Genomic DNA, 13,003 nt, shown 5'->3' with positions numbered 1-13,003 from the left:
GGTAGGGGTGCGTACTTATAAAATCTTTAATTTATATATCATACGTTTTTATGTAACCTTTCCCACCACCGTACGACGAGTCATTAGAAAATACTTATCACAGAAGCAAGCAATTTACAGTATACATGTGTGGTTGACTCGAGGTGGTTCCCCTGACCACGTGAAACCGATTCATACTGACAACTTTGACCAGGCACGTTCCAGGGCTGTGGTTCCGCCCGTCAGTGCTACGAAACAGGCCAAGACGAATTCCCCCAGAGCAGTGGCGCACTCGCAGTGGGAGGCGAACTAGTGTGCCCATTCTCCTGGACCTGTAGGCCATGTTCGGCAACTCACTCGTGAGGGAGTGACGTAGTTAACGCGTTGTGCGTGGTGCTGTAACTTGCTGCCTGTGGTGTAGCGTTTTAGTTTCAATTTCTCTAATTGACTAGTTTAGAGCGCAACACTGTGGCACCATGCTATGCATTGAGCAGGCAATGCTGTGTGCGCACTTGCACTAGGTCGAAGCTGTCGAGGCTTTCACCTAGCGCCCTTCCTTTGACCCTTGCTTCGGCAGATTCAGCTAATCCGGCAAGTTGGAAATATACAGGGAAGCTTTTCGTGAGTGCACAGCGAGGCGAAACATGAGTACACCCATGTGCGCACACATGCGCACACGCACATAGACATACTGAAGCGCAGATGCACAAAATTATACCAAGCATATTGTTAAGCGGAGTTGCTAACAGCCAGCACGGACGGGCACCATGAAAGCATCATGGTTTCAAAGGCAGCATGCGCATGCGCTCACAGAACAATACGTGTCCACTTTATTCACAAGAAGGGGTTACTTCCTTATTTCCATGCAACCGCAATCTTCCTGTCCCTTTTTGTTTACTCCGTGCAGCCGGTGCCACCACAGAGGCGGATGCTCATGGTTATATTGCGCTCAGTTTTACACAGACGATATTAAGAAAGGACAGGACGTGGACGGACTTGCGCTACGTCCGTCCACGTCCTGTCCTTTCTTAATATCGTCTGTGTAAAACTGAGCGCAATATAACCATGAACGTTCACCAACTAGCCCCCTTCATTGCTTTACTAGAGGCGGAGGCGCGGAGACCAGAGTCATCGGCTGGTGATGTAAGGAACACAGTGGCGTCGAAGCACGCCTCATCCGACGTGATAGGTTATACAATTCGGCAAAAGAAAAACCACGCAGCTCCCACAGCACCTAAAACCCGGCGATGTTCGCAAAGAAAAGGTTCTCTTTTAAAACCTAGTATTTGTTAGGGACTCGTCGCTCGTACGGTCTCATTGCTCTTCGGCCGCACAAGCAACATAGCAGCGCTTCTACCTTTCGTTCCGTTGCTCACATCCCTGCCTGCCTCAAAGGATTTACGTGTGTTCTCGCTTAATACTGCCGTCTGAAGGTAGCGGTGGGTGTATCTAAATCTATATCACCTGCTGAAAGCTCAGAATTCTAGTTAATACTGGCGTTCAATCAGTGTCCTTTAGGATGAATGCGACATGGCAGTGTTTGGTGCGTGACATTCGCGGCGACGGTGCTCACTTGCTGTGACACCGTGAAGCCTCTATGTAATGAATGACCAGAACGCGTTTCCAATGACCAATGACCAGAACGCGTTTCAGAAAATTCTGAAGAAGCTTCTTTTAGCCTTTGGTAGCTAATATTGGCATGAATCTAACGAAGAAAAACCAATATGTCCCTAAAACAACTTTCCTTGATGGTTACAAGCTGTAGCTTGTCATGAGCGCAATATTTGCATTTGGGATGCATTTTGGAACTTCCTAATGATTTCTTGCATGAGTTGCTCGTGATACACCTTGACTATGTAAAACTGCACGCAAGCGTCCTTGGGATGAATTAGACGAATTTTATGCACTTGTTCGGTTCTCGTAGACATTTTTTGCGCAAACGCAGTTGTGTGCAGCAGGCTGCAGCAAAGCATAGCGATAGAAAGTGCGCAGAAAGAACGCTAGATCTAGTGAAAGGAGAGTTACACCATTATCTGCTCTGACGATGATGATCATTAATTGGCATCCTCTCTGAAACGGGGCGGTGACAATAGTCACACGATCTAGTCGAGCTATTCAGGTATGCTACACATTCTTTTCATTGTACATCTCCACACGTTATACCTCTGCCTATGCCTGTAACGAATCCGTTGTATCGATGTCTTCTCTGGTAATCTTCCAATATTACTCTTGCTTATATTGACTGGTCACACGTAAATGTCTCCATTCGCTTTAAATCTAAGCCTTTCTGGAAGGTCTAAGTTACGTACTGGCCTTGCTGGGTGAATAACTTCGCATTGCATTACGATGAGCTGGATGGTCACCGGATGTTTGCTGTACGAGACACATACTTCACGTTGTGGCGAATATTTGCTCCGCTATGTTTTTGTGTATTCATAACTTGCCCGAGCTTCAAATATTCTGGCGTTTCATCTTTGACTAGTGGCGAGCGTCGGAACTAGGGGCCATTGCCGGGGCCCTGCTCCCATCGCGCGGATGGGTTGGCTTGAAAGTACATAGGATGCTATGACTGAGCAGACATGTGCGTAGTGCTGCTATTTTGGCGCTGTATGCAGACAATAGAAGACGTTCTGCAGCTTCATCTAAGGTGTGAAGTAGGTGTCATCGAGTCAAAGTGCATTATGAATCAACTTTTGAAGTTAATTTTTCGTGCACCATCAGTGCAAAAACGATTATATGTTCCCGGTTAGAGGCTTCGGCTAGCGTTTTTTGAAAAATTTGTTTTGCGAAAGCTTTTTCTTCTGTCTGCTACGTTGCCGCGTTGCCCGCTGCATCGCAGCACATCATTTGCAAGAATTTCAAGACTGGTACTTTGCCAGCATCGATTTCACATTGGGTCCTACCACCGAATACATTGTTGCTTTACGTCAAGTATTGAATCTGGTTATGCCTAATTGTGGTCAACCTGTTGTGGCGATAAGCGCCAGGATCGCGATAGCAACTGCGCCGGTTTTGGTAAAGAGCAGCCACAGCCATGTCATCGTCTTTCTATTAACCTCTGAACGCAAGGCTTCTATATCAATATTTATCATGTGGCAGAATCCACGCGTTTATCTTCAGAAGCATATAATTCTCACAGTACTAGATTTACTGTGGCTTTACGAACTCACAATTTTCGAGAAGGTACGGCGTTATAAAAGGGAAATGAGCGTTATTAAGTTGTCCGACAGCAGGATTTGAGTAAAGATATCGAGCACGCAAGCTTGACATTGAAACCATTAGACCATGGTCAAATGTGGCATAGAACCCCCTTTCGGGTGTTTCACCCCCATGTGGCACGGGGAAACCCCCTTACTAACGGGCAAGCCAGTACGTTGGTATGATTGGCGCATTTCGCGTCGCAGTTGCAATAGAAGAAACTGACTGACGCATCGAAAATGCCAATACTACGAACACCACGGAGAACGTAAACAAATTATATATATATATATATATATATATATATATATATATATATATATATATATATATATATATATATGCTACTCCTTGTATGTTCATACAATGTCAGAACTGCATATAATTCACTGCTAGAAAATTCATTTCTTTCTATAACTTGTTTATTGTTAATGCTAATACTTACAGCTCGAATACCACACTTGATATATGCATACATGATTCTTAAGCCAATCACGAGAATACTTATATTCGCGTATATATAAAGAGGAGTTGAGTCTGCCTGTTTTAGTTTCTATTGTACTGAAAAGTGGGTCGTCCTTGCCAGAATCTTGCCTGAATCTGATGTTGTTATTTGCGATTTCAATGCACATAGCTGCCTGTTGCGACTCTCGTATAGATACGCGAGGTCGTTTTGTTGAACTGTTCTTTTTTTTCCTCTGGTGCGTGTCTGTTGAAGAAAGAACCAACACATTACTGTCTTGCAAACAGAACCCTTTCTTCAAGTGATATAAGCATAGGCTCTCACAGGGATTTGTGGTGCGAATCGTTGGAAGTCAACTGGACGCGATGGCACCCTCAGCTTTCTGATCGCGGAGCCCTGCTGCTACTTCTTTTTCACATCCCCTCATGCAAGCCATCGTTCGACGAGGACTTGAAAACTTTGGCCTAAATTCTGTTTGGGCTGTCACCAACTGTAGAGCCAACGAATGCCCTTCTACTATGTTCGTTCCACTCCGACGCTTCTCTCCGCGTTATCGCAACCCGACTGAGTGGAGAACAGCGGACGACCAGCAGATATGTTTCACCTGTCGCCGAATTGGCCATGTCGCCAGACACTGTCGCTACTCGTGGCCCTCAACACATTCGCACGCCAACCAACCTGACCCGTTTTAAATGGAAATGCCCGCAATGTTTCGCCCACCGCCGAGTCTAACAGAGCCGGCAACTCTGCTAGGAACACGTGGTACAGTCGCTCACCATCGCCACGCGCACACCCGTCTCGTTCACCACAAATACGTTGCTCATCTTCTCGTTCGCCGCAGCCACGTCCCCTTTCGACCCCTGTGGCTTTTCTCCGCCCCCTTTCGGGAAACTAAGAAATGCAGCCCTGAGAGGTGGTGCTGCATTGCCCACTACTGCAGCGAATCCTCTGTCTGTGCCCACAAAGTTACGTGCAATTGACGTTAAAACAGACGTCTTACCTGTCCGAGCACTCGTCAACACTAGAGCCCACGTACCTGTGATGAGTGCTGGCCTACGTAGACGTTTAAAGAAGGTCCTCACCCCAGCAGCTGCCCGAGTGCTTCGTGTGGCCGACGGCGGCGTGCTGGTTGTACTTGGAATGTGTACTGCGCGTATAAGTATAGCCAGCCGCCCTACTTCTGTTTCCTTTGCTGTGATCGACAATTGCCCTCATGACATCATCGTCGGATAGAGCTTTTTATCCTATGATTCCGCTCTCATCGACTGCGCAACCGGCGTTCTTCAGTTAGAACTGCCTCAAGTAGCCGATGCTCAGAGCACCACTCCACCGCACTTGTGTTCGCTTCGAGATATGCGTCTGTCACCTGAGCGAGTCACTTACGTCGCTTTCACTTCACAGCTACAGATTCCCAACGGTGAACATGTCTTTCGCCCCATCACCGACATGCTTTTGCACCGGAACGTTGCTCTTTCGCATACGCTGGTGACGATTACTAATAACAACGTCGTTCTTCCGCTTCGGAATTTCATCCTGTGCCCTCAAGTGCTTCCAGCCGTCATTTTCCTGGTCAGCATTTCTAATACTTCCGAATTTGACATTGAAAGTCTGAATGCCGAGAGCGGTTTCTTAGCACCAATTGCAGCTCACAGCTCTGGTTCCTTAACGGATGACTTGGCGAAGATGATTTTACCTGACCTCACCTCTGCACAGGCCACGGACATACGTCTCCTCCTCGAATGATACCTTGACATATTTTTTCACGTATTTAAAGTATTTTTACATTTTCAAGTATTTCACGTGAAATCACCACTATTATCACCACGCCTTCCACACTTTAGCAAAAAGTCGTGGTTATTCCGTATATCCACAGCTTATCGCATTGAATGAAAAGGATTGGCCAGTGGACCACTGCAAAAGTTTTTTTTCGCTCCCGATAAACTGCAGTCTTTGTGCAGATTGACCGGCGCGTCTTCCCCCAAAGAGCCTCCATGTAATAAGAGACATTAGTTATAGTTCGTTGACGGTGCAGGAGGAATAGTTTATAATCTGCCTTTGAACTGTGGGTCCAACTATGTTTGTCAGAGCGGAGATTCTCTTACTGAAAGCCTACGCAAGCATCGCTACAATATGATTGCAATGACAGGGGCTTTTTCGGATGCCCACTATAGAAATTGTAGGCACAATAAGGCAAACGCCACAAATACGGTCACGTGTATACCGGTACATGTTGCTCGCTCACTCGTGAGCAAAAAGCCTAATCCGTTCACGTGATAAATCAACGAAGCGGAATTGATTTACAGGTATGGTGCCACCTGTGTGTCAAAACCGTATTTTATTTATTTTATTTATTTATTGATACTGCAATCCCACTTTGGGGATTTTGGCAGGAGGGTACAAGTGTTGAAAAGATCACAAAAAAAGGCAACCGACCAATACATAGGTACATAAGAGTAAATAAACTAATATAAACTAAAATAGAAGGCATATGGTAAATACTAAGTTAGACACGATGTAAACAAGGTAAGTGAAGGCTGTTGAACTTGGGTGTTAGTAAGCTGGTTCCATTCAGTTATTGTCCGCGGAAAGAAAGAGTATTTAAAGGAGTTGTTACGTGTGCGAAACGGAGCAATTGTTAATTGGTGTCTTTGTCTAGTGGCATACCCGGATGAAAAGGTTATTACCTCTTCGTCTGAAGTGTCTAACTTATAGTGCCCCTTTACCATCTGATACATAAATTTTAGCCTAGATGACCGGTTTTTTTGCGTTATTTGTGGCAAGTTTGCTCTGGTTAAAAGGGCAGAAACAGAAGAACGTACACAGCTGTTATATATGAATCGCACACCCTTTTTCTGTACGCTTTCAATCTTGTTAATATTGGTCCTAGTGAAGGGCTCCCAGATTATGGCTGCATAATCTAATGATGGGAGAATAAGCGCTTTATATGCGGTCATGCGGACATCAGGAGAATTAAATTTTAAGGCTCTTCGTAAAAAGAACAACTTACAGTTTGCATTTCTTACGACATAATCAGTGTGTTTAGTCCAGTCTAGGTTACTTGTTATCCAGAGGCCCAGGTATTTGTAATGAGGTACTTCGTGAAGGACACTGCTGTTGATAGAATAGACAAAGGTTAATGTTCTTTTTTTGTGAGTAACTCTCATGAACACTGTTTTTTCATAGTTTATACACATTTGCCACATATCACACCACTGAACAATTTTGTTGAGTGTATCATTTAAAAGAGTTTGGTCATCTGTACTGTTCACTTCAGTGTAAATCACGCAGTCATCGGCATACAATCGTATTTTGACAGGAATGTTGCAGACAATATCATTAATAAACAAAAGAAAAAGAAGGGGCCCAAGCACACACCCCTGGGGAACGCCTGAGTCCACACCAAGAATTTCCGAAGTTTCTCCATAAAAGACAACAAACTGTCTTCGATTGTTAATGTATGCGGCAATCCAGTTTAAAAGTTGTTCGTTATTTAATATTGTCCCTAATTTGTGCAATAACTTCTTGTGAGAGACTTTATCAAAAGCTTTTTTAAAGTCCATAAAAATTACATCGGTTTGTTTTCTGTTATTAATGAAAAGAAATACACCAATGCTTGATTCTCAAAGACGAGATCTATACAAGTGCCTCGCGAGGTTGTCACAGCCGTGGGAGGCGTTACGAGCGAGAGGAACGGGATGTTCTCCCGCATAAGTGTTAGGAAATTGCTGTTTGTCTTTATGTCAACATTAAAGTCCCCCACTACTAACATCGGTGTGGATCGATGGACGGTTAATGCGAGTTGCAGGAAGTGCACGACGTCTTTCGGGAGTGCGGTAGGGGCGAAGTAGGCAGCTACTACCAGCAAGCCGTTGGGCAACTTTGCGGCGCACAGTGGGGGGGGGGGGGGGTCCCCGCCCCCCTTTCATCCCTCCAGCGCTAGCAGCGACCGACTGATACCGCTGGATGCCGCTGACGCCGCTAGAGAGTCAAGATAACGTGACTGCATAGAACACCCCTCTCTCCCCCCCCTCTCCCTTCGATAAACTCTCCCGATCTGTCGATTGAAGGTTTCCTACTGCTCGCCGCCAAGGGCGTGTTAGCGATTCACGTCGAGATAGTGCGTCCTGCGCTTTCGAAAGGAGATCCACTCACAGCAACAGGGGGGAGGGGGGACCCTTTCCTCCTCTTTCTGCATGGCGGCGACGGTGTTCTATGCAGTCACGTTATCTTGACTCTCTAGCGGCGTCAGCGGCATCCAGCGGTATCAGTCGGTCGCTGCTAGCGCTGAGGGGATGAAAGGGGGGCGGAGCTGGTTACGAGGCCGACGCCGACGACGACGCGAAACCCAGGAACGGACGCCAAAGAGCTGCGCTCTAAAAAATGTAACCTTAAATGCTTCCTAGGTGTTGTACGCGAAGTCAACTTTCGCGAACGGGTACTGAATGAAGCCGTTATATGGCCATAGGCGCGGAGCCACCGGAACTAAGCCGGAAACTCTGCAAAGCGCCAGACTGCCTTGGACTACAGTCAAGTGGGATTTTACGGAGATGTGGTAAATTCATAGCACTGCTATATTATGCACAGGCCACCTGATAAAAATCAAAACCAACTAGGCTAGCATTTACTATCGCCACTCTCCAATCTACCGCTGTCAGTATACTGATTAGCGTGATAACAAGAGGATTGAGTTCTTAAGCCAAATAATAGATAGCTCCTGCGTAAGGGAAGTTTTAGACCTCCTATATATGGAAGGTACATATGCCGACACTAAACGATAATGAGCTGGAGAAAGCGCCATAGTTATGTAATCATATTGCACTGAAGAAATCTAGAATTAATTTAGTGATAGTAACTCAATCGCTAGAAATAGAAATGAGTTTTATAAAGCTGCAATTATGGTTTCGGAGTACAGGTTTTATTTTACTGAGCCATATAGTCTGGCCATATTGAAAGTCAGCGCTTACTGCGAGAGCCAAATTGTCTATAATGCTAACGCCACATCCGGAAGACCCCACGGGAATGGTTGATCGCCATACATTCTTTCAATAATAAAACTGAAACTGCAGCCATACGGCGAAGCGGCCAATCAGCGACCGAGGAGTGGTTACTCTGGCACTGATAGCAGCCTCACCTCCGCTGATCGTCGCTAGGCCTCCTGTGGTTCACTTCAAAGCTAGAGCTGGCGGCGCTTCGGAATGAATCACCGATGCTCACAAGCCGCAATGCTTTCTTAGCGTTGTTGTCTCTCTTCGCAATAATTATAATAATCGCGACATGCACGTCGTGTCACAAGTTGCTTACCTCTGTTGTATGCGCGAGCAGATGGCGCAGCATGGTTTTATGTCACCATTTTTTGTGACCCACGTCACCAAGCCGTGTTGTGTTTTCTCTCCTACAGTTTCATAGCATTAGCCGGAGCCGAGACACCGAAACCGAAATCACTTCGTATAATAAGGCCATTATTAAATTATTTATCGGGTATACATGAATCTCGTGGTGTGTATCCTGCTTCTTGAAGCAGTAAGCAACGCTTGCATCAAAGAACGCGTGAACGAAAATTGTGATGCCTCCACCTCTCTCATTTTACAACAGAAATTGAGATTCTCAACAGTAAGCGGTGTAAACTTTAGCAAGTGGGGGCATCACTTGATAAAGCAATAGCGATGCAATGTTTATGTATACAAGCATGACCCACGCACTTGTGCCACAGCGCCCAAATGAAATTGATTAGCCCAACCAACTCTGCCTCAATAAGACTGGCGCTTAACCTTAAGTTTATGCATTCACTCTCACAGAAACGCTTCATCTTTACATTTGAGCTCTAGTTTAAGTAGATGTCTGTTGTTGCCACCCTTCTACAACGGTAAACCTTGCTGCATGTTTTAAAGAGATATTATGGCAGTAGCATTTAACTCAAAAGCAATTCAGAACTGCGGTGTTGCAGAACACACCTAAAAAAGTCCCATTTGATATGTAACAGTTTGGATGACTTTTTTCACAACCCAGCAAGAGCAAATTAAAATTATTTTTCCCTGTTTATCATTTTTGCCTGCTAGACCAGAATCTAACGATATCAGTGTATTAACATGGCTAATTTTATTTGGCTGACATAATTAGACCTTCACATAGCAACCCAATTGACCTCTGTCAGATGTCTTGTAATACAGAAAACGTGCTTCTCCACCAGCGCTCCCTCATCATTAACAGTGATCAGCTACTCGGCAAAGTTGATGGCCCTAATTCATGAAGTGAAAATCTTATAGAAAAAATCCACTCAAATTGAGGGCAAGAATATTGCAATAGCTTCAGAGACGTGGGAGCATGGCAGGTAGTAGACCTTTTCTCAGCTCCAGCAGGGCAACATCCTCTAGTCTTTCTGTAAAAGAAAATAATGAATTAGTAATGATATGTTACTTCGTTCCATCTATGTATAACACACCCACTTGATTTTCGTGCATGCCTGCTCTCCGCTTTAGCGATACAACCTAAATATTCATAAAACACCGTCTATGATAATTGCATTCGTTTTTCTGGTGCTTAGATTTTTTTTGCAATCGATGTAACATTCAAAGCTAGTTTACTGACAAGAATGCGTCGACAGCCAAGATATCAATCGAAACAAAACATCTTGCTGCACCGCAAGCAGTTGCACCAAGGTTGCAGTTTCCTTGGTGCAACTGCTTGCGGTGCAGCAAGATGTTTTGTTTCGATTGATATCTTGGCTGTCGACGCATTCTTGTCAGTAAACTAGCTCTGAATGTTACATCGACTGCAAAAAAAATACACAACAGAGCTAACAAATTTTTGGTCACTAGAATAAAAACTGCATGCAAGTAAGACATCAAGTACCACACATGGTTACGTTGTTATCTATAACGTTTATATGATGGGATACCGTATGCTCTCAAGCTAGTACAAGCGTCAATATAAGTATGTGCGCAATTTAATTCACTTTTATTCTACGTTTTTCAACGCAGGTGAGCAAGAGGTTATAACCATCACACGGAAAATTTTGATCGTCATCTGAAATGATAGGTGATCCTTTTTTCCCATTCGCGAGCCATTTTTTGCCCTGAGATGGTTTACATGCTTTTAAACAATATTTCTGTTCGTGATGCCAGCTTACTACACATTTAAACAGCTATGCTATGCAAATCAAACAAATAAAATTACAAAGGGCTTACGTCATGAGAAAGGTATGAGCGCGAGTAGACTATACGTTGAGTGTAGGCTATAGCGTATCCAAGCACAATCGTGCACCCGAATGCAGGACAACTTCTTCATTGCCACTGCGTGCAAAATTTTGTACGCGAAGTGAAACACAGTCAGCGAAAATATTCTTGCGCTGTGACGACACATGACAAGCACACAAGTGCACACCACACAGCAACAAATTTGAACATGCAGACGATGATGCCTAGACTAAAGCAGCCTAAGCCTTCACGCTCTTTCGTTCGCTCACAATGTATCAATCTAATTTCCTTGGGGATTTGCTCCACTGTTCAGTACAAATCAAGACCAATCTACGGCAAACTAATAAATTTTACGATAGAAGGCGATAAAATCCGTTTGACTGTACGTAAAGAGCTTTCACAATCGCTCGTTATATACTTGAAGATAGGAATCTCAGTGTGCGGTGTCAGCTTTACCGCACTATATGAGAACCGAGAACAAAGCAAGACCACTTTCGTTTTCAAACTTTTGCCATAGTTGTAAGAATAGTATCATAATTGCTTCACAAATAAATGAACTCTGAAAGAGGCCAAAGCTTTCTCTACCACAAGGACGTAAACATTGCCGACGAAGGTACAAAAACCAAGGAGAAGAAAAGCAGGGAGGTCAACCAAGTGAGCGTCCGGTATGCTACGGGGGATAGCAAACCTCAGTGCTTGAATGCAGTGCATTGCAGTGAGTTCATAAGCTCTATTAACGTGCTAATTTCTACTTGTTTGTGCATGCAAAGAATGCGTACATAATCAGTTGTGTCACAACGTTTCCTCAGGGGTAGATTTATTGCGTGAGCGTATCTCATGGAATAAATGGTGTTCAATGTTGGGTCATAAAGAAAGAAAGGTATGAAATCATTACGCCAATTGGGAACTGGGAGTTTTTGTCTTCTTAACCTAACTGAAGATCAGCATTGCCCATCATGAATGTTATGCTGGGCATGATGTAAAATTGGCAAGGTTTGGTGTAAAATATGGTGGGTATGATGGATTTCATCGTGGGCATATTGGGTAGAAGATGTGCAGTGGTAGATAGCGGGATGTGTCTCAATGGCGGGCAGGCCGGGTGAATAGTGGAGGCACTGGGCGGATGCTGGGGTACATACTGGGTGCCCTGTGTAAATGGTGTGTGAATGCTGGGCATGCTGGGAGGATGGTGGGTACATACTGTGTGACCTGTGGGAGTGGTGGATGAATGATGCATGTGCTGTCTGAATGGTAGGTGTACGCACTGGGTGACATATAATTGGGAGTAAATGATGTGCGTGCTAGGTGGATGGTGAGCGTACTCGTTGGATCGTTGTACACATAGTGGAAGAAAAATGAGCGAATATATGTGACAGCGAGAACATAACAGGTGTGTCAGTGATAGCAGCACGTGCAGTAATGATAGCAGGTACTAATGTGTACATGGTTGTTTCATTTGCCAAATGGTACCACTGCATGTAGTGCCATTTTTCACTGCATGCACATGGCATTTTCTGTTATAATGTTTATTCTAATATATCAGCATAATATTTCATGATGCATGCGTAAGTATTACCTTTGTACCCTGATAACTTTATATGTAGTTTTTATCATGCTGTCTTCATTATTGTAACGATATGAGTTTAAAGTGATATTGCGGTTAATTTAACTTTAACAATGATGGTGATGGTAAACCATGATAGATATGTATGCGCTAATATACTGTACTGGCTATGGTAAATTGCTTATACCCGTCAGCATAGTGGAAATCAATTTTTCTCAGTGGGTGTTAGGAGACCAATAGCAAGTATGGAATGGTGATGGCAAACTGAAATTTTGTTCCTGTGTAAGTTATGTGTAATGGCCGCAAATGACAATCATACGTATGTGGCACATAAAACATGCGATATTGAAGTTTAGAGAGCGGTAACATATGATTCCCAACCAAAATTCTAAAAGTGCTGAAGGGAAATGTTCTTTAATGAAGCCACAATTGTAAAAAGTGTGTTGCCAAATCTTTCTGCTGGCTGTAGATCAGCAAGATTGCATAAATTAGGTTCATTGCGCTGCCTGGGCCTCTACATGTGTAGTTTCAAGGTGCCAAAAGAACAAAGTGATAGCAAGAATGTTTATCTTCGGACATATAATTTCGAGTATTGAAGCTCTTAAG

At 44.2% G+C, this 13,003-nt stretch overlaps 1 protein-coding gene across 8 annotated transcripts in view; it reads left to right on the top strand.

The window, feature by feature from the left end:
* LOC135904224 (uncharacterized) overlaps positions 1 to 13,003 on the top strand; it is a 107,277-nt gene that overhangs the window by 49,879 nt on the left and 44,395 nt on the right. For 7 of the 8 annotated variants that reach the window (XR_010565047.2, XR_010565046.2, XR_010565050.1 and 4 more), the window contains one exon: positions 10,618 to 10,675. The exons of the other annotated variant lie outside the window; for it this stretch is intronic. Coding sequence is in view for 1 of the 7 variants with exons in the window: in XM_065434860.1 (XP_065290932.1) it covers positions 10,618 to 10,667 (50 nt within the window). In the remaining 6 variants the exon portion in view is untranslated. The remainder of the gene's footprint in view (positions 1 to 10,617; positions 10,676 to 13,003) is intronic. 8 annotated transcript variants of the gene reach the window in all.

This window comes from Dermacentor albipictus, chromosome 10 (assembly GCF_038994185.2).
Source record: "Dermacentor albipictus isolate Rhodes 1998 colony chromosome 10, USDA_Dalb.pri_finalv2, whole genome shotgun sequence".
NCBI lineage: Eukaryota > Metazoa > Arthropoda > Arachnida > Ixodida > Ixodidae > Dermacentor > Dermacentor albipictus.
This window is presented reverse-complemented; position numbering and strand designations above follow the sequence as displayed.